This window comes from Limulus polyphemus, unplaced genomic scaffold, assembly GCF_000517525.1.
Source record: "Limulus polyphemus unplaced genomic scaffold, Limulus_polyphemus-2.1.2 Scaffold3197, whole genome shotgun sequence".
In the NCBI taxonomy this organism is placed as follows: Eukaryota; Metazoa; Arthropoda; class Merostomata; order Xiphosura; family Limulidae; genus Limulus; species Limulus polyphemus.
The window spans coordinates 37283-58213 of record NW_013668807.1 but is presented as its reverse complement, the minus strand read 5'-3'; the positions used below and the strand labels follow the sequence as shown (position 1 = coordinate 58213).

The window sequence follows — 20931 nt, the reverse complement described above, 5'->3', positions numbered from 1 at the left end:
GTTATTTGGGTTTTTTAATCTAAAAAAACAAAAAAGCAACAATTTCTTGACGACCTAATACATACACAAAATTTACTAATAAAGGAAAATTCATGCGAGATAGAATATCACACCCCCCCCATCTAATTTCATATAAATAGAATGCTTGAATACAGTACAGTCTTTCTTTTCACTATCAGTACCTTTATGCATTTGACGTGAAAAGGAAAATTTTGATAATTTCTGTTTAAAAATAGCTGAACCTCAGCCTTCTGTTCAATTAATATCTGGGCAATGCCAGGTAAGGACAGATAGTTGGAAGTACTTCTAAAAAATTAATAGTATTTTATTTTACTTCACATGTATCATAAATAAAAACAAACTAAGTAACTGTTAATTACATACATTTTTTACCAGAATGTTTCAAAATAAATTAACTTTTATTGACCTTACAACATGATCTACTACCATAATACTGAATTTAAACAAGACCTCTTGTTCTACCAACTGAGCTATATGGCTAACCCACTAACACTTGCTAGTACTTTGTACAAACCAAAACTGCCACATTGCTATTCAAACTCTTAAACACAAGTTTGAACATTTCAGCAGCCGAAACGAGGTTTTCAACACTTTTTCATTTTTTATCATATGTAAAAATGATGCAATGGAATTTTGGTACCTACAAATTTTACTCCAATGTTAACAAGCACAGGCGCTCTTATATCTAGAAACTTCTACAAAGTGCCATTAGAGCTGACAGCCCTAAGGAACTTGTGTAATGTGAACAAACTGACCTGAATGACCTTTAAGTGTTGTAACAGGTTTATAGCCACTAGATTCTATTTTCAGCATAGTTATCTGTCCAGAGTAATCTCCAATAAAGGCATGCTTAGACTGCATGTCAAATCTGATTTATAATCAAGGTACATGTAACCATAATTAAATGAATTCAAAAGCAATATTTCTTATAGCTTGTGCTTAAACATAAACATGTAAAATAACTGTATCCAGAAACACATAAATATGGGTGTAAAAATTTTACTAACAATAACAATGTAGACTTTACTGATATTTTACTCCTATGTTTAAGCTTTATTTAATTTAGTGAACAGTAAAACTGTAAATTGCAAAAGACTGTAAAAGTTATAGAAAATGGAAGCAAACAAAAAGGTAAAAACTGTTATTCTAACATTTAAAATAAAAAGATACTGCAAAAAAAAAAAAAAAAGTGTCTGTTCAGTTACATTTGCTAAAAAACCAAAAATTGATTTAAAATATCTATATTTTCAAGTTAATTAGTTTAATGAATTTTTTTCCTACATAAAAGTTTACGTTAGCTTTTATGAAGAAGAGTTTTATGGAATAACTAATGTTTAACATTTCTGAACATTTGACATTTAAATTGGAAATAATGTTGCAGATGAATCATAGTTAAACATATTTATTAACAATTATTTTTCTAATTGTAATACAAGTACTCAAGTAAACAACAAAAATTTGGGAGTCACAAAATTATGATACGAGAGGTTTCAAAGTATTCAGTAAGATTTTTAAGTTTCACTTTTCAAAAATTTTCCAAACCCTTGTGTCTTGAAAAGACTAGCAATTTACTGATATCTTTATGATAATATACTTTGTAATTTAAATAACACACAAGAAATCATGAACTATTTATCTACATTACTACAGATGTCAAGCCACTACTACATGACATTTCACTAAGTTTACACCAGTATACTCCTAATCAGCCACAAACAGTGAGATTTAAGTGAAATGATATTAACTTTTGAAGTTCACAAAATGCTGCAGCTAGATGTAACATGTAAAGTAATTTAATGTCATGCTTCTTACTGATAATAAATCATTTTTCAATACTAACTAGTATAATACACAAGCAGTTTATAAATTCATGTTTTACAGAGCAATAAAAGTTTACTAGTTGGTTAAAATTAATGGATTACATTTGGTAGTAGCTATATTATATGAAATGGAACAAAAATGATTCAGACATTCCCCAAAATTATCCTAGGCGAACGAAATGTTTACAGTGTAACACAAAACTGTTACAAATGCAATTAATGAATCACTTTACAAAATTTGATGACCTTAACATTTGTACTTTAAAATAAATAATGATGTTTGTTGTGTTTACCAAAAAAGTATCAGTAATATTCTTGTTCCATGTGATAAAATTAATGTTCCAATCATCTTATTCTTTTGCTTTCACATCCAATAAATTATACTACAAAAGAACACAGTAATTAATATCAAACATAATTCATATTTACCAGATAGTATATTACTTTCCAGTGAAAAGAAACTGTAGAACAGAATTATTTTAAGCTTAAAAATAAAAAGGAAATTATATAAAATGCAGATATTATAATTCAATTTTTCTTTGTTCTCAGCTACCTGATATACAATTCCATTATCTTTTTTTTTCTATGATAGTTTGTCTTTGAATCATAACAAGAAGACAAGAACAGTAAGTATTTAATGCTATCGATATTTCTGATAATGAGACAGTAAATTAAATTCTTACAAATATAAACTTATAAAATGCATGCCATATGCAACTATAGAAACTATACAAAATAACTGGTTAGTAAATACATTATGCAACACTGGAATCAAATTAGAATAAATTAAATGCAACTCTAAATACTGTATAGAATAAATATTTGGGAAAAAAATACATTATGGTTTTACTAAGACATTCATAGATCTTTGTTAATTACAAAAATGTATGTAGATCACAATAATAGTCTGTTATTGTGGTTGGCATTACAAATACTAAAGTGACAAAAAATAAGTTATAAAACTAATTTATTAGATATTAGTTTAAAAAACAATTTAAAGAACACACAATAAGCAGCTTTTAGTTTGTAGTCCTATTAAAAAACAACTAAATACTGACAAATTGGATAACTCATCTTGGTGCAGTTACAGTTCATGTAAAAAATAAACCTCATACATATAATATAGTTCAAGTTGAGTGTAATATACCAAGTGGCAATTGATTTAATGAACCAAAACATCTCAAATAATTCTAGTTTAGTTAACCATATGATACTGTTGCTAAAACTGACGAGTGTTAAATGCTATATCAAGTTTAAAAAAGATAAATACACAGCAAATAATATAAAATTTACTTTTGATTGTAATACATACACTGAATTTAAAGCTTCTTGTATTGATATAATTGAACTATTTTTGAAAAAGTAAACTTCAAAACTTCATTACAATCAGCTGAAGTATCAGACTATAGAACTTGTTTAAGGACTAAGAACTAGAACTGTTACAGAAGGATACTGCAGAGCTGTACACCAAGCATTACAGTGAAAGCCACCAAATCTTCGTCCAGACTCAGAACAGTGCCACTGAAAGTACTTGTCCCGTCCCACACTAAGTACCCATTCAGTGATTAGTGAAAACACAACTCCAGTCACATGGGCTTGATGAGCTAATTACAAACATTACACATTAAAAATCAAGCAAATAAGAGTACAATTACATTTAACTAACAGTAAAAGTAATTCTAAAAAACAGTTTTCTTTTTAAATGACTGAACTAACTAAAAGTAATTCACTATTGTATGTGCCATCTCTATGGATGTTAAAAATATATACAATTCTAAAAATATGAAAAATGTCTAATGAAACCTCTTAAAATTTTTAGGGAATTCAAGGTGATCAATATCATTTCTACAGAGTTGAACACTGGCTACATTGACTTTATTAGCAAAACCATTCTTTTCTTTAAAAACAAAATTACATACACATGCAAGTCCAAAATCTCTTAAAACAACTACAAGTTGACAAAGCACATTACCCAGGTAATTACGCTGATGAGCCATTCTATTATAGTCCTCAGCTACTTGAAATTCCTAAGTTAAAATAAAAAATATACTTATATAAGAATTACATTTCAAAATTGTTTAACAAAACATCATCTGTAAAATATTTCAGGCTATTATCTCTTAATTGCACATAATAAGCTATGTACAAGCACTTGTAAAATGCCATGTTTTTCTGTTTGTACAAAAATATACACGTTACTCTAAGAATTGTTAAACTACAATAAACATGGCAGTGGAAGATTCAAAAGTAAACCTTAGATGCACTATTTATTCTCTGAAACTGAATAAAACTTATTCATTAAGTTTTATTGATAATACACCAGAAGTGGCAACATGTGGAACATAAGTACCTTGGTGTCCAGCGTTAGGGTCTGAGAGAGTCACATTTGAAAAGAGAGAGAGAGAGAAGAAGAAGAAGAAAAAGAAAAAAACCAATATTGGTTTTAGGCTTCCTGGAATTGATACTGTCTCTAGAAATACATGGGATGCTTCTGATCAGTTGGTGGAAGACATTCTAGTTTAGCAATTAATAATACTTGCTAATTGAGTATATTCAATTAACAGTTAGTACAGTGTTCCTCAGACCACAGCATGTACAAGCATATTCTGCTAGATATTTGTCTTTCATATAGTCAGCAGTTCAAGAAGAAGAAGACAAAAGTTGGCAGTGGGTGCAACTGCCAGTTAACTTTCCTCTAGCCAGCAGTTCAAAATTACTCCATTACGTGTAACAAACATTTATAATAACAACATTTTGATTACTTGGATAGTTGGTTTATTAAAAATAGTAATAATCAAGAATCCTAATTTCAATTAATTGATTATGTTCATGACAACTGATTCAATCGTAATTTTGATTAATTTACTGCTGGAATAACTAGAGAAATAATTGGAAACACTAATTTCAATTAACTGATTTAATTGTAATTGTAATTAATTAATTGGTTTACGTGACACTAATTGAAGTAATCACTGCTCATAGGTCATTGACTATATTGTTTAAATTGTCTAGCTCTAAGACATTATAGGTGATCATTTTCTACTCCTCAGTCAATGTAATGTGAAGTTCACAGACAACATGTGACCTGCATGGCACGTAAAGATGTTCCAGTGTTCTATTGGATTTTAATCAGGTTTTGTTGGCCAATCTATGATCTCTTTAGTATCTTGTTCAAAGTTGTAGCTGTATATCAGAAGCCTGAAAGTATGACATTATAAATCATCCAAAATCAGGACAAAGTCTGAATAGACTGCATTCAAAAATGGTTAAACAACTACATTCAAAACCAAGTCAATACCTATTGAGTAGTAAATCTGACTTTTTGACACACAATTATACAAGTAACCCAATCATAATGCTGGGTTCCCCACACCATAACACTGAGAATATTGTTACCTCTGTGTTTATTGCCACTAAAGCTTCTATTGTAATTGTAGCTCTTCCTTACAAAATTCCATGACTTACCAGGATTTTCATGACCTTTGCAAACCCCAATATTGTCATGTAGTTTCACACAAACCATCAACCTATTGTTTCATTGTTTATGGTACCAAATTGATGAAAATTTAAGTATACTGAAGCACAAAATACAATTTTTTCTATACTATCAGTGATTTCAGTGACTTGAACAGGTTTGAGTATTTCTGTGCACATTACAGAAATTGCAAATGTTGATTTCTTTATCATCATGTACCAACTGTTTTAATCATAAATGAAATGAACCCTTTTCAGTATTGAGTGGTAGGTAGGAGTTCATCACCAAAATCTTACTTGATATATACTGTAATCATAAATGTATTTCCAAATTAAATGATAAATACTTTCTGCAATCCTGTTTTAAAAGTAAACAATTTTTTGTTTAGTAAACAGGAGAATGGCAAAGACTGAATCTGACACACATCCCTACTTCTGTGTCAAATAAAAAGTTTTAAATCTAGTATAACAACTTTGAAAATGAATTTAACACCTGTAATTTTAGTTATAGATAAAATGTTACAAAAATATATATAAAAAAACAACAAAAATCCTGATTGATTTGACCTGATATTAACAGGATCACAGTATTAACTTTCTTGGTATGGGCTCGGCCGATTTCATGACCCCAAACTGATCTTTATAGTTTCCATACTATAACTCCTAATATGTTTTGTGTAACCTCATAAAATTTTGCAAGTTTTCAGTAATCGTCAAGTCATTTGCAGACAAGAAAAAAAAAAAAAGAAATTTTTAATGAAATACTTTCCCTAAAAATTTCTCCATGAATATACGAAGTCAAACTATTGACTGCTCTGAATGCAAAGTAATTTTCATGTTAAGATTAAAAATTTTTCTTCATCTGAAAAATCTCAAATTTCATTTGCATTATCCGTAAAACCTCCAAAATAAATTTCATTTTCTTTCAGTAAAACTTTATATTTTTATCTGCCATTTTCTTTACCCTAACTCTATACGAGATTGGTCAATTTGACCGACCTCATAACCACCAAAAAAAAAAACAATTAAAAAATTATATATTACCTTTTTTCTTTCTGGAATGACTTCAACTTGAAACATGAAACTACATTTGTTTATCCTAAATACCTTTAAACTCATAACAATATACACCTGTTTATACTTCAATTTTATTGTCCTTTGAACCTTAACTAATATTCCCACCACATAAGTTGCAAATCACTTGTCGAATGTGTAGCTCATGTTACCCTATCAAATTACATAATGTAAAGGTTACTCGAAGTTTCCATGAGCGTACCTCATGAGAAATCATTATTATTACCAAGAGAGCAAATGTCACAAACCTCATACTATGGGAAACTCAGGATTTTTTAAAATATTGCCTTATAAAATTAAGAACTTAAAACCTACATAATATTAAAATTTGATTATTAACTGCATTTTGCTGCCACATTTATTCATATACCACAATAACAGAGTACTTTGGTTGAATTTTAATGTGACTGACTAAAACTCTGTAAAATACACAGAAAAATAAAGTATCAAACAAAAAAAAAAATCATGCGTATTTTTATTATCATCATCAACTATAAATTAGGTATTGACTCAAGAAGAAATGCTGAAAAGCAAATTAGCAGTTTTGATAACTATTATTTAATAAAACATTATTTTTTACTCACAAATTTATTTTAATTCTTTTAGAGCAATGCCCCAAAATACAAAATGGTATTCTGTATTATTATTATGAAGTTCATCTACAGCTGCTAGGTTAAACAAAAAATTCAAGTCTGCTCAAAATTATTTTAATTTGGAATCCAGAAATAATCACAATTGCAAAAAGTATTACTCAAGTAAAAACTGTAACATTCTTGTTTCATACAAGATATAAAATCCACCAGATTAAAGAAGTATATCCTTTTCAATGATATGGTTAGAAATGACCAATTATCATACAGTACACACATATGTATCAATTTCTTTAATTTGAAATTATTCCAGTAAATAACTAAAATATACATATGCAACCTGAACACAAGTTTGCATCATGCAAGTCACACATCTAACATTCTAATACTTACAGATATTGAGCCATTTTCCATTCCTACAAAGAGTCTTTTAGTTTCTGAGTTATAGTCCATACATGTTGCTGCAGCTATAAAAATATTAAGAGAAAATATAAAGAAGTTACCCAATTACAATAATATGAAAAAATACATATCTAACTATACATGGACTTGTATAAATGTTTTTTTTTAATAATACATTATACAACAGTAATAAATAATGTTATAAACCAACTTTTCTTATTAATGTTTATCTACATTTAGGGTAACAATTTAACATGTAATCCATCATTTAATAACACACACACAAAATATTCACACCTTCTTTAAATTATTTTATTAATCCTCCATAAATGAGATGATGGAGCTCAAGCAAGGGACTTGCACATCAAGAACAGCAATATTTATCGTTCTTGTACAGAATAAGTAAAATTTAAAAGCTACACAAATGTAAAGTTTTATTATTTTACACTGACTGCCTTTTCTGGTTATAATCTTATACACAACACGCAATGAAAAACTGCATTTAATTTTTGGTCAGGAGGTGGAACAGTTGTACACAAGTATTTTTAAGGAGTCACTTCACTCTTACCTGTAGTTAATGAGGTAAATAGTTTATAAAAAATTTATACACACTTGATTAAAATGATGCATAATTGATAATGTGTTATTTTTGTCAACTTGTTCTTTCAAAAGCAAATAGTATCTCATTTTGTGTGTAACAAATTGTAGTTCATTATATCATGAACTTGTATAGGTACACATATTTAATATTTTAACAATGACTTTCCTATCATTAGTTGTATTATATACTTTATACCCTTGGTGAGTGAACACATCCACTTAAAATAGCTCAAAATCACTTGGGTACATAAGCTCTTATCTTCTACTGGTAACAATTAAAAAAAAAGATCAGTAACAAAGCAACATGTAGATGTTGGTGGTTAACTTCTGAACAGTTACAAAATTAAGTTATTACTTTAATAGGTTTAGTACAATGAGAATACAAAAATTTAAGCATGCAGTCAAGTAACAAACTAGCCAGACCAATAATAAGTGTCCATATGAGATAACTGCTTGTACATGTATATTTTCCTGTCTGTAGAACTCTTTTCTCACTTTACACCCAGATACACAGAGATAAATGCAATCAATGAGCCACATCCTTTGTGACACAATACCGTTGATATGCTTTGTATGTACTATCCATTTATGTAATAGCTTCTACCAGAAGAGTTACTAAACTTCTACAGTAATAATTACAATTAGTAATTAGACTTAATTATGATGTGCATGTAGTATATTGTATTAAAATTAACTGGTGCATTAATATAATTAATTTGATTACAATACATCTACAGCACATTTGTAGCTGACAAAAATATTTGGACACTTGTGTCAAAACTCCTTACAACCTTGACAAATAACAAACAATATCACATTTCACATTCAACTGAGTTAAGCATAATGGTTTCATCGAAACTTCACAAATAAACTATATTCTGCAAATCTAAAATAGAGAAATGTAAAAATCAAAGTATCTCTTCTGGATTAAAATCTGATTAATTAACAGCAGGAAAAAGTTTCTTTAGAGGATTAAACTATAAAATCTACATGAAAATATCTTCAATTAAGTCATTTTCAATTTTACAATCTACAAGACAAAATTCACTGTAAAATGTACATGTGTAATGCATGTGTACAATACCTAATTATATATATTGATGGTCACCACACTTGATATGCACTTTTAGCCCTTTTTTGATACAAGATCATAATGATGGATGAAAATAATATTTATATAAAGTGTAAACTTTATTTGCTAAGAAACATCATACAATACTTCTCCTTTTATAAGTGTGTTATTGGCATTGTTGTAAAATCACCCCAATAAATCTGAAGCTTCCAATCTATGTTGGTTGAGGTATCTCATCTTTGGAGGATTTACTAGCATTCAACACATCTGTGGGGGATGGAATGTGGAAAGCAATTATGCAAGTTATCATTCTAGCCAAGATGGATATGTACCACTTTTGTCATACAAATAGCAGACTTTTTTTCATAATATATGCATAATGTTCTGTTTGTTTATTAACATGACCTATGCTGATGCATTGGATTAACTGCACAGTAACTCGTTTAACATTATACATAGCTGATAATTGCAGTGTATAAAGTACACTTTACAAATGCTTTAACTTTAAAATTTTATAATTAAATTTTTTCCTGTATAGTTTTCAGAATAAGAAAAATTATATGTTTTAGGGCATGGTGCAATTTGACACATTATTCTGTTCTACATTTGGCTTAGTTTTTTTTTTTTTTACTCCTGAGCATATAACTTCAGTGGTGCAAGAATACAACAGGGAAGACTACTGTGAAAGTTATATTCCTACATCTTTGGATTGATTATTCTGACTCATAATAAATCATCTTGTTGATGTCATGAACTACTTGGAAAGTAAAGATGGGAAGAATCATTTTGTTTGTTTGTATTTTGCGAAAGATTGCAAAAAAACATGTGCAAGATGGTAAAAAAATAATACAGGTGCTAAAAAATTAAAAATTATGTAAGAAAGAATTTCTTACATATTTAATTATGAAAGTTGAAATAAAAAAAAAAGAAAGACTTCATAGTGCAATTCATCTTCTATTGAACCATCTCCTAAATTTGAAAACTGGGCCTGTTCTTGAGTTATCAAAATGAATATCAGGTTTTCATTATATCATGCTGTGTATTAAAGTTAGGAAATTAATTAATTACCTCTAAACATAGATTACATTGATTATGGTCATGTAAAGCAATCAATTATTGAAACCATTACAAAAATAATTATACTTGTCATAAGACAGTAGTATTAGGCCCATTATATTTTTAAACACTAAATAATGCAGCTTAATAATATTTCTACTGTGAATTATTGTCTATGCTTTATAACTTACCCACCCCAAAAGTGAAATTGCTACGACAGGTCTCTTAAAGTACAGGCTCAACTGTAATGTCAGAAACTAAGGTTATTATTCAGCATCATAAATCATTAAGAAATATACATGTACTTCATTTGAATGAATACAAGGCATCTAATGCTAAGAATAGAGAACCTTTGAAAAATATTTAGTAATACTCACAAGGCATATAGTGACAGATGCTTGGCCAGTACTGTCCTGTGTCTCTCTTTAACCAAATTCTCACTGTCCTAAGATAAATATAACTTCAGAAATGGTTGTTTAAAGCACACAAATCTGCACAATATACATATTAACCATAAAAATTCTATAAACTGTATAAAATAAAGTGTAAAAACAGTAATTAACCTTGGCAAGTAAACGTCTTAACACTGAAATGCAAGATATAAACAACAAATAGCAATTTTCTATACCAGGTGGTGAGAGAGAGACAAATTGATGTGTGTGTGTGTGTGTGGTGGGGGGGGGGGGGTAGTGCCATTTTAAATTTATTGTTAACCACTAACAAGGGTATGATTGCAAGAGTTTAAGCAGAAAGGACTAGATTTGATTCTTTGCTACATGGTGATATACAAGAAATGAAAATTTAATCCTCAATTTTCAGAAAGCCAATTCAGAGGCCATATTACAAGATTTGTCATCAGTGAATTCAGTAAGAATTAATAGGTGATGGAGAGGTTTGAGTAATGTTGAAAAACAAATTGCTTTTCAATTCAAGAAAGACGTTTCTTAAAACAGATAAAAACTAACAGGAAATATAAAACCTAACTGCCTTGCTAAAAGCAATGGAGCAAATCAAGGATGCATACTATAGGTTTATGAAGTATAAATTCATAGATAGGTTGGAAGATTTACAGTACTACAGGAAGGCTACAAATCAGCAAATCCAAAAGGTCGTAAGAGAAACAGTTGACTGACTCTTTTGAAACTTGACAACATGGACTTTTAAGTACAAAAAAGGTTAGGATGTGAAACTGGCACTTAAAGGCAGGCATGTTTTTTATTGAAGACAAGGAGATGGTTAAGCTTTTAAGCATTTTATAATCTTCTGTTTTTATAAGAAAAATACTAAAAATATTCTGTGGTAAATATTAGAATTGACACGAATCATTTAATTATTATCTCTGCCACCGAAGGTAGACAGGTTATATTTTCATTCCTGTGTGTGTTTGTCAGCAAGATGTCTTGAAAATGGCAAAATGGATTTGGATGAAAGTTGTTATACATTTGGACTATGAACCAACTTAGAAGTGATTAGTGTTTGAGTAGACAAAGTCATACGTCAAGGTCACAAAAATCTAAAATCAAATCATTAACATTTTACTTTTGCAGAGGGTGGGTGTGCATGGACAGCCTTGAAGGGTCAAGTGGTTCCATGTTGTCCACAGTATCCTACTATAATTTGAAAGAAGTTTGTGCATTTGTCCTCCAACTTCTCCTTTGCTTTTGTATTTGGACCCGTCAAATATGGTTTCATCAGGATGTGTCAAGAAGTTATTTTTCTTTTAAAACACATAATTTCATAGTCCATTGATGGCAAAGTACAGATCAGTCAGTGGCAATGGCCACTAGAGGTACTGATAGGATTTCTCCAATTTCCTCTTTTATTGTATGGGGTATACATATAGTATGTACTTTCAATCATTACTGTCATACTTAGGAATATAAATGATGTTTCTGTTTTTGTCCTAATTAGTAAAATATTAATTCCAAAATTGCATTTCATTTTCAAATCCCATCAATCATTTGAGGGATTTTTTTTTCACACATTGTTTATACATACTTTGATGATAGACATTTATATCAAGTGAGACGTTTTTAAGTCACATGTTGCTTATTGCTTTTCAATGATTAAAAAAAGAAAGAAAATGTTGCTTAAGTAATCAAGTCTAGTGGACATGAATAATTTTATTCTTATGTACTTCCAATCTTTATTATCCACTAGCATATTTCTGAAAAACAAATTTTTATGTTAGTAATTGTTAAAATCTTCATTTCCAAAGCTCATCAATATTTGAGGGATTTAACATTCATTGATATAAACACTTCATAACAACATCTATCAACAGTGTGTGCTATATTATAAGACACCTAATACATACATTATTTCTTTTTTATATTTTACACATCAGCCAGGATGTGATCATGCCAAATAAAGTACGCAAGAGAAGCTTATGAAGAACAGAAAGGTCAACCAACAGAAAAAAAAAAAAAAGTGATCACTGCATACATGGCCGCAAACCCCAGTAAAGATGTAGACATAGATAAAACAAAACAATAACTGTTCTCTATAAAATCAATAATTTAATCATAGAAATAAGTTGTTAACTTTCATAAACCTCTCACGGGTACATCTGCAAGTATTACTAATGGGAGTTTCCATAAAATACAACTTTATAATGAATTAACAAGTACTGGAAATTGAAACTTTGTTATTAAGGGTAATAAACAAAAACTCTGAAAGCTCAAAATCCAGGTTTCTTGTTCACAAGATTTACATGTAAAAATTCTCCATAAGAATTATTAATTTGTGAGAGGATTTTCTTGATGATGTGGTATACATTGTTACTTTAAGTTACACATTTGTGTATATGAAACCTTAAGTCTACAATTAATTCAATTAGTATGAGGCACTTTTACAATATGTGGTGAGGTAACCCTGATCGACTGAAGAGAGTTCTGTCACCCTGCTTACTCTTTTTATCTTAGATAATAGATTTTAGTTAGCTGTTCAGTGACTTTGTCACATTCTTTTAGTTCTCATTTATTCTTTATTCACTAACTCTTGAAAGTTGGATTTGATTTTTGTATACTTTATTTACATGTTTATTTCACTATTAACCAACAAGGTCTATTCAGTAGTATTATCATTATTACTAAAGTTTTTGGATCATTAGCAGCAATAATAGTTTATCCCAAATTAACTTGGAGTTTTTAACAATTTGCTTAATGTTTGTAAACATTGAGGTAAATGTTAAAACCAATTAGCACTTAAAAACAGTTTTTCACAGAAAATTCTATCAGTTAATCTGAAAGATTGTCTACTTACTAATAAGTAGACAATCTTTCTAAAAAATTTATGGAATTTACCATGAAAAACTGTTTTTTCAGTTCAATAGTGAATTTTACAAAAAGATTGGTTAGCACTTATTTTATTATGAATAATGAGCACAGTAAGAGAAGGTGTTATGGATCAATTGTAATATTTTTAGGACACACAACATGCGTGCTTATTAATTTTCCACTTAGGTATTATATTACATGACCTACATGAATTTTTCTACTGATGGGAATAATGATGTAGTATCTCATTATTCCCTTCTTTCAAAAAATTGCTTCATGTTCATGCATAAACAGTTGTGTACACATGTCAAGTTCACTGTTAATTTTACATTTACACAAATATATTTTATTTACAAGTTTATATCTACATACTATAGTGACATAAAACGTAATCGGAGAGTCAAAATAATTAAACACCACTTTTCATTCATTTACTTTTATCTATGAATTAATAATAACAAGTACAATATAAATCAGCAAGTCACTTGAAAGTAAAATATTAGGAAATTAATATTCATTGTTAGAGTTTTTAACAACATATGTGACAAGTGCCAAGAAGATTTTTATTAATCAATAAAAAAAGGAAACAGTTAAGGGGCTATTCTTTTTTTTTTCTTTCTTTCTAATTCCTTAAAGATAATATTCTATTTTTTCTTTCACTCATCATATACTTACATGTATTGTATATGTTTGTAATACTATCAATTAGCTTATTGAGCAATTACTTTATTTTTGTCCTTTTTATCTAATATTCTAATAATTTAACCTCAGAATTAAAATAAGAGGATCAACAAGTGACAAAACGCTTTATTCTCATTTTCTGTCAACTTTTAACATATTTAAAAAACATTCAATAAATATTTCAAAATTCTGACATTCAGTTTGCACATTTTAAAAAGGAAAATATCAGTATTCGGTAACATCACTAAAATTATTTACAAAGTCTTTGTTACAGTAAATAACACCAAAGTCTAGCCGCATTTACAGTTTATAACACACTCCTATCTTATACAATTTTCAAAAATTAAGATTACTCAATAATATCATCATCATCATCATATATATTTTCTGAATTTGAATATCTAACAGTGATGAGATGACTATGAACATCTTAGGCTAGCATATTTCTAAGTTCAAAAAGAGTGCATGGAACTTAAAATATTCTTACTTGTCATCACTAATACTGATTACCCCATCTTCTCCAGGTATAATTACTGCCATGTTCACAGTATCTTGATGACCTTCTAGCTTGTTAAGAAGTTGAGGTTTACGTGAATTTCCCAAATTACCTAAGGCTCCTCCAACAGGTTTAATTTCTGCTGCCATTATTTTTATTAACACAAGCTCCAAGTTTCCTTTCACAGAAATAACTAGAAAGTTTTCTCACTTGTGGGTAAGCTTGTACTGAGTAAACACACGATGTTCTGAAGTATCAGTGATACTTGTTAAAATAATAGAGCTTGCAACATAATGGGAGGCTTTTAACTACAGTACAGTACACAGTTTTTAAACCATTAATACACTGTACAGTCTTTAGAATTTAGTAACTTCAACAAATACAAAAAAGGTCAAATACTAATTTAAATTCGAGAAGCAGATGTTATTTATAGGAAAGATACACAGTAACACAACCTTCTTCACACTAATGTTTGTACAAAATTAATAACTTTCCAATTAGCTGTAAATGTCATTCACTTTCGTCTCTAACGATGAAGTAAACCATCTTATTACAAAACACAAAACTTCTCACAGTTATTTAACCCTACGTCTCAGAGTCCAAATAAAAATCACATGACTTGTCACTGACGTTACACATGCGAGTAGACAACAGATATCACTATTAGTGATAAGTCAACTTTCAAGCTTAGACTTAATGCGCATGTAGTCGCGCAAACAAATGTAATCTATAATACTCTATTGTTAAAACTATTATAAAGATTATACTTTATATTTGACCATGTTCAACAAAGCGGCCAGTTAAATGAAAGTGACACTTCAGTGATATTGAAATTTCACCTGACACTCTCATTACACCCCTTTCACATAATTATCTAAATATCGCAGAATAACTAATAGCATTGCGCCCTCTTTCATATATATATATATATAGGTAGATAGATAGGTAAATCATATAGTAAATGTGGGGGAATAAAATGTCGTACAATATTTTAAAACAGTAAATAAGTACAATTAAACTAAGCATAAACTACAAACAAAATAAATATTTTAATGTATCAATACTTTTAATAAATATTCAAACTATCTTTAACAAAACAACCATCTAAGAATGATGCGATTTCGTTTAATATAATGATGGCTCTTTACATTATGTTGACTGAACTTACTAATGTGTTTGATAATATATAGAACCAAGTCGTGTTGTACCTTGGATAATATGTAGAGTTTATTACCTACTGTGTTGTTTATCGCTATAAATGTTGGCTAGTCTCTGGGTGTAGTAATTGAAAGAACTGTTGTATCTCACCCTTTCTATTACAGCACATAATAGAAAAAATGAATAAATTTACATACACAAACTATCGTATTTTCTTTCTCTATTAGCTTAGAAAGATAAATATTTATCGAAATTTTCAGATATGATCGAGTTCAGAGAGCTTATAGACTTCCTCATATAAGAAATCCGTTTTGTGCAGTACTTGCCCTATTTATGTGTTAGTTACACATAATCATGGCTCATGGCTCGTTTAGATATTTTTGCACGTTTTTCACCGACAATGTTGTAAGATATATATTTTGGAATCTTGTATATGCTCTATCCGATAATACTTCTGTGTTTCAGTTTTTAAAATAACATAACATCTGAGAGACAACAAGGGGTCTTTTGACCCATTGTGGATGTTCTATCAATTTCATCAAACACTCATCTGCCTATATTCAGCACTTTTTCTTCAAGCATTCATCCAGCTCCCCCTTGCACGCTCCCAATCATGTTGCGTCTACGACGTTTGAAGAAAGTATAATCTGGAGGTTAAACCATTCCTATTTTCACTTGGGACAACTAATGACGTTGTTAGCACGTGCACTAAGAGAGATGACGTTATAGTTTTCTCCATAAAAAACGCCATATTCTTATACTCTTTCAGTCTAGAGTAGAGTATAACCAGAATCTCTTCAGAATAACATTAAGAATTCTCAAATCTTTTTCGTATTTCTAACAGTGCTGTCTGAGGTGCTGTGAACTTGCCATTACTTGCAAACAACATGGGGAGCACACTAGTCAGCTTGCATCAAATTTGCTCTGTTATCTGTCTTAATTATGAATACATGGCTAATTATCTTCCTGCTGGAATGATCATTAGCGTGGTAGGCAATGTAGAAGTGGCTGGAACTAGCTGTATAGCTATGGTCCCCATTGTTATCTAGTGTCTGAGAGCAAACACACAATTACCAAGACATACAATGACATTGGATGATGATTGCGAAAGCAATAGAAGTTCAACATTGTGGTACAAACGCAATAATTTTCTGATTGAATATGCTCTAATGTTTATGGCATCATATGGCTGTTAGGATTAGACAACAGTAAGTTACCTCCAAATACATACAGATAATACATGTCTGATAAACAATTACAATGGAAGCTTTTTTGGGACTCTATAGATATAGCCAATGTTTAGATACGATAAATACTGAAGGGTGGAATTATACTGCCTTCAGAAAGTGTTTGATCATCAGCAGTCTATATCTTGGTTTTCAATGGATGAATGTGGTGTCCTGTGTTCATGTATTTCTGCTCACACAGCCAAATAAATGTCTAGACGCACTGGAAGGTGCCCATTGAGTCAGAAATTTACATCTGGCTTCTAGATACAGGCTTGTTGAGATGAATAATGAAAACGGGCCCAAAACTGCTTTCGATACGTGATACAGCCTGTATGAATTCCATGTCATGTCATTTAGCCTGTGTAAGGTGCCGGCTAGTTTCGAGCAACTGATGGAGTTTATACTATGAAAGCTGTAATGGGAAAGATGCCTGATCTATTTTTTGAAATGCCTCGGCGTTGGGTCGCAAATTTTAGTCTGCTTCTGAGAATTGAGGAATGGTTCTTCGGTGGGGAAAAATGAAAGCCAAAGCAGTGTGCATACACAAACGGAATTCTTCTATCACATTGTGGAGGGGACATACCTCTGACAAACCCTGTGAAGATTGCATCAGTTAGAAACTGGCTCAATGTGGAAAAAATTATAGCCCTGTAGTTTTTGTTGTATTATCGATAATTTTTATTCAATTGCTTGGAGATGAATGTGTTGTTGTTTCCTTTGACTAAAGCTAAAATGAATATTTTGGGGGACTGAGGTCTGTGACCATGTACTTCAGTCACTAATATGTGTTTTAGCACAAGCTACAGAGTTGGCATACCACATAATCATTGTTCATTTCTGTGGGATACTAATTCTAGCAAAAGTGGAATTGGAGTGGTATTGTCGAATGTGTAGGATAGAGAAGAAGTTGTAATTTAATTAAGCTGGTTATGTACTGATGGATTCTAAGCACATATTCTACAAAACGAAAAATCAATTACTTGGAGTTTTAATATTTGTCTAACACTGTTGACACTACTTGAATGGTAGGAAGTTCATCATTTCTGTGGACCAAGTATAATGAAAATGTCCCATGAACTTTAAAAATATGTATGGAATGATTGCACATGTGATACCAAAGTTGCAAGAGTATGACTGTTATAAGTCGTTAACCAGGCCTGTAATACAAAAATGCCAATGGATTGTCTCACCATAAAGTGAGACCTTGTCTATTTGTTGAAAGTCCTGATACTAGAAATCGTGTGGGAGTGAAATACATTAAAGCAACAGAGATGTCAAAATTTACAATATGTAATCATCGCACTGGTGAATGAACACCACAAATGACACTTCAGAAACTTTGGGAAGAAGAATTAAAGGACACAAATCTAGCTTGGGCACTACTTCCTAGGCAAATAAGTGAAACACAACTGCCATAAATTGAAGAATATATCATGTGGTACTTGTACAAACAGTTATGTATACAAAAAGGTGTATTAAATTTTCATCAAACCACTGAGACATGGTTCAAAGAGTTCTTAGACACAATATATTTCAGATTTACATGCTGAAAAGACTGGAATGTATGGTTCACTCCCTAGAATAGATGTGACATTGTCTTCAGAATGTGTAAAGGTCTGCATTAGTTTGTACTGTACCAATACTACATACTTCAGACTCCTAAAGCATACATTTCTTATCTTCAATATTCTTAAATTTTCAAAGTTATAGTTTTGTAACATATTAAATCTGTTTGAGATTGTGTCTGAAATTCAGTGGTAGAGGCTGATCAGATTATTGTTTTGAATCATATTAAGTGAAGATGAGAAGGGAAATGGCAGAAGTATTTATGCAGCTGTACAAGAGAAGACAAATGAGATATACTGACAGAGAAGCTGTGTTGTAGCTTCTATGATTGGTTGATACGCCAACAATAACATTTGGATCAATATAGCCTTTTAGTTCGTTAAGAAATGTGATTTCAAATGTTTATCCACAGGTTCAGAATTCGTCATAAAGTCGCTCGTTTATGATGAGGCTGATAAAGATTTATGTTATGAAAATATTCAGGTTCTTAGTAAATACATTCCTGTCGAACAGCTGAATATCCTTAATCAACTTACGTCATTATACAGTAGACCTGATTTGAGTTTTGTATTATAGTTACTTCATCATCAGAGTCCTCCAATGACTTCGCATGAAACTTATTATCCATACTTATGTAGTTAGTCTCAGTAAGGGCGATATTTCTAAAATTTAAAATAGATCTAACAAGCCACCCAAATATTATAGACTATCAGTTTTCTGACGTTAGTTTGGAAGACAAAATATTATGGATCAACTTGAGGAACCAGGACTATGGAGAAAGATACTTGCAACAAATCATATCTCAGCCATAGTAAGCAAAGTGTGGCAGTTTGTAACAGGACATTATACAAGGTTGTGAGGACCAATGTGGGTAACTATTGAGCTCATGGGCATCAAGGACAGACACGAAGTATACTTGGCTGACATTGAAGACCCATGCATATTAGGGTTGAACTACTTACTACCGAGGAAGTGTGTAGTTGACTTTGATTAAAATTATGCTTGGGCACAACAAAGGCCAAATTCCAGTAAGTGTTAAAAGAGAGGTTGGACTAACCAGGTGCCATCAAGCTGAAGTCAAAGTGACTGAAGGAGTTGTTGATGGTGAAGTGGAACCAAGTATAGATATTAAAGCCAATAATTTATTTTCTACAAGCAAGTGTTTTGCGCCCTGCTTGGGAGAAGACATCTAGCTTAAGCCATGCGACAAAGAACTAGTAGACACAATGGGACCAGTTGAAGATTGAAGATAGTATTCTTCTCCGGAGATGGGAAACTGCAGATGGGAAAGTGACGACCTGGCAAACATTTATACCGAGAAAGTTGCGGGAAGTTGTGCTGCGTCAATCCCATGATAGTTTAACAGGAGGATATCTCGGAGTTAAGAAGACATTGAGTAATCTACGGAAGAGTTTTACTGAATAGGTATGAGACAAGATGTGGAAGAATGATGTAGAACCTGCAGTACATGTTGTGCAAAAAGGGGACCAAAGCAGAAGGGACGTGCCCCATTGAAGTTATATCAAGAGTAGCCGTTGACATTGCTGGTCCTTTGCCCCAAACTCGTGCTGGAAACAAGTACATTTGTGTGGTGATGGATTATTTCACCAAGTGGCCTGAGGCATATGCAATACCAAATCAGGAAGCTACAACTGTAGGTTCGGCTATTAGTGATTTCTTCTTCAGGTTTGATATGCCACACGAACTGCATTCAGATCAAGGCCATAATTTTGAATCAGCTATGTTCCATAAATGCTGCAAGTTGTTTGACATACGAAAGACCAGAACAACGCCACTTCATCCACAGACCGATGGGATGGTAAAAAAGTACAACTGGACACTGGGACAGGAATTGGCAAAGTTTTGTAATAGCCGCCAAGATGACTGGGATGTCTTACTCACTCCACTGTTGATGGCCCATAGAACAGCAGAGCAAGAATCCACTGGATACACTCCAACAAAGCTGATGTTTGGTTGGGAACTTCGGTTGCCAGTGGACCTGATAACAGGACGCCCACCTTACGAAGAGTTGCCTGAAAATGTGTCAGAGTTCGTGAAAGTGTTATCTGAAAGGATGGATGATATTCACCATCAAGTGCGTTCAAACTTGAAAACGTCTGCTGATTCCATGAAGCTATGTTATGATAAGAGATCTATTGAAGCCAGCTTTGTACCAGGAGACAAGGTGTGGTTGTATAATCCAAAGGGAAGTCTCCTAAGTTGTCTTCTCCGTGGGAAGGCCCATGTGACATAGTGGATCGTCTCTCAGACATGAATTTCCGAATAAAATGTGGTCGGCGAGGTAAGCCAAAGGTGGTGCATGCCAACAGGCTTTGGCGTTATCACAGTCCAGGACATTTCAGTTGGAAAGAAGTGAACAACGGAACAAATGACGCTGCTGAAAACGTGTCATC

General features: G+C 31.3%; 1 protein-coding gene across 2 annotated transcripts in view; it reads right to left on the bottom strand.

The window, feature by feature from the left end:
* The window catches only part of LOC106468872 (WD repeat and FYVE domain-containing protein 2-like), a 35043-nt gene extending 19616 nt beyond the window's left edge, over positions 1-15427 (bottom strand). Inside the window, exons 1-6 of one of the 2 annotated variants that reach the window (XM_013929320.2) lie at positions 14556-15427; positions 10487-10554; positions 7373-7446; positions 3814-3868; positions 3295-3445; positions 777-889 (exon numbers count right to left, since the gene is read on the bottom strand). In XM_013929320.2, coding sequence (XP_013784774.1) covers positions 777-889; positions 3295-3445; positions 3814-3868; positions 7373-7446; positions 10487-10554; positions 14556-14713 — 619 coding nt within the window. In that variant the 5' untranslated portion in view covers positions 14714-15427. The remainder of the gene's footprint in view (positions 1-776; positions 890-3294; positions 3446-3813; positions 3869-7372; positions 7447-10486; positions 10555-14555) is intronic. The other variant, XM_022397230.1, reaches the window with a different exon arrangement.
* Positions 15428-20931: the final 5504 nt, after the last annotated feature.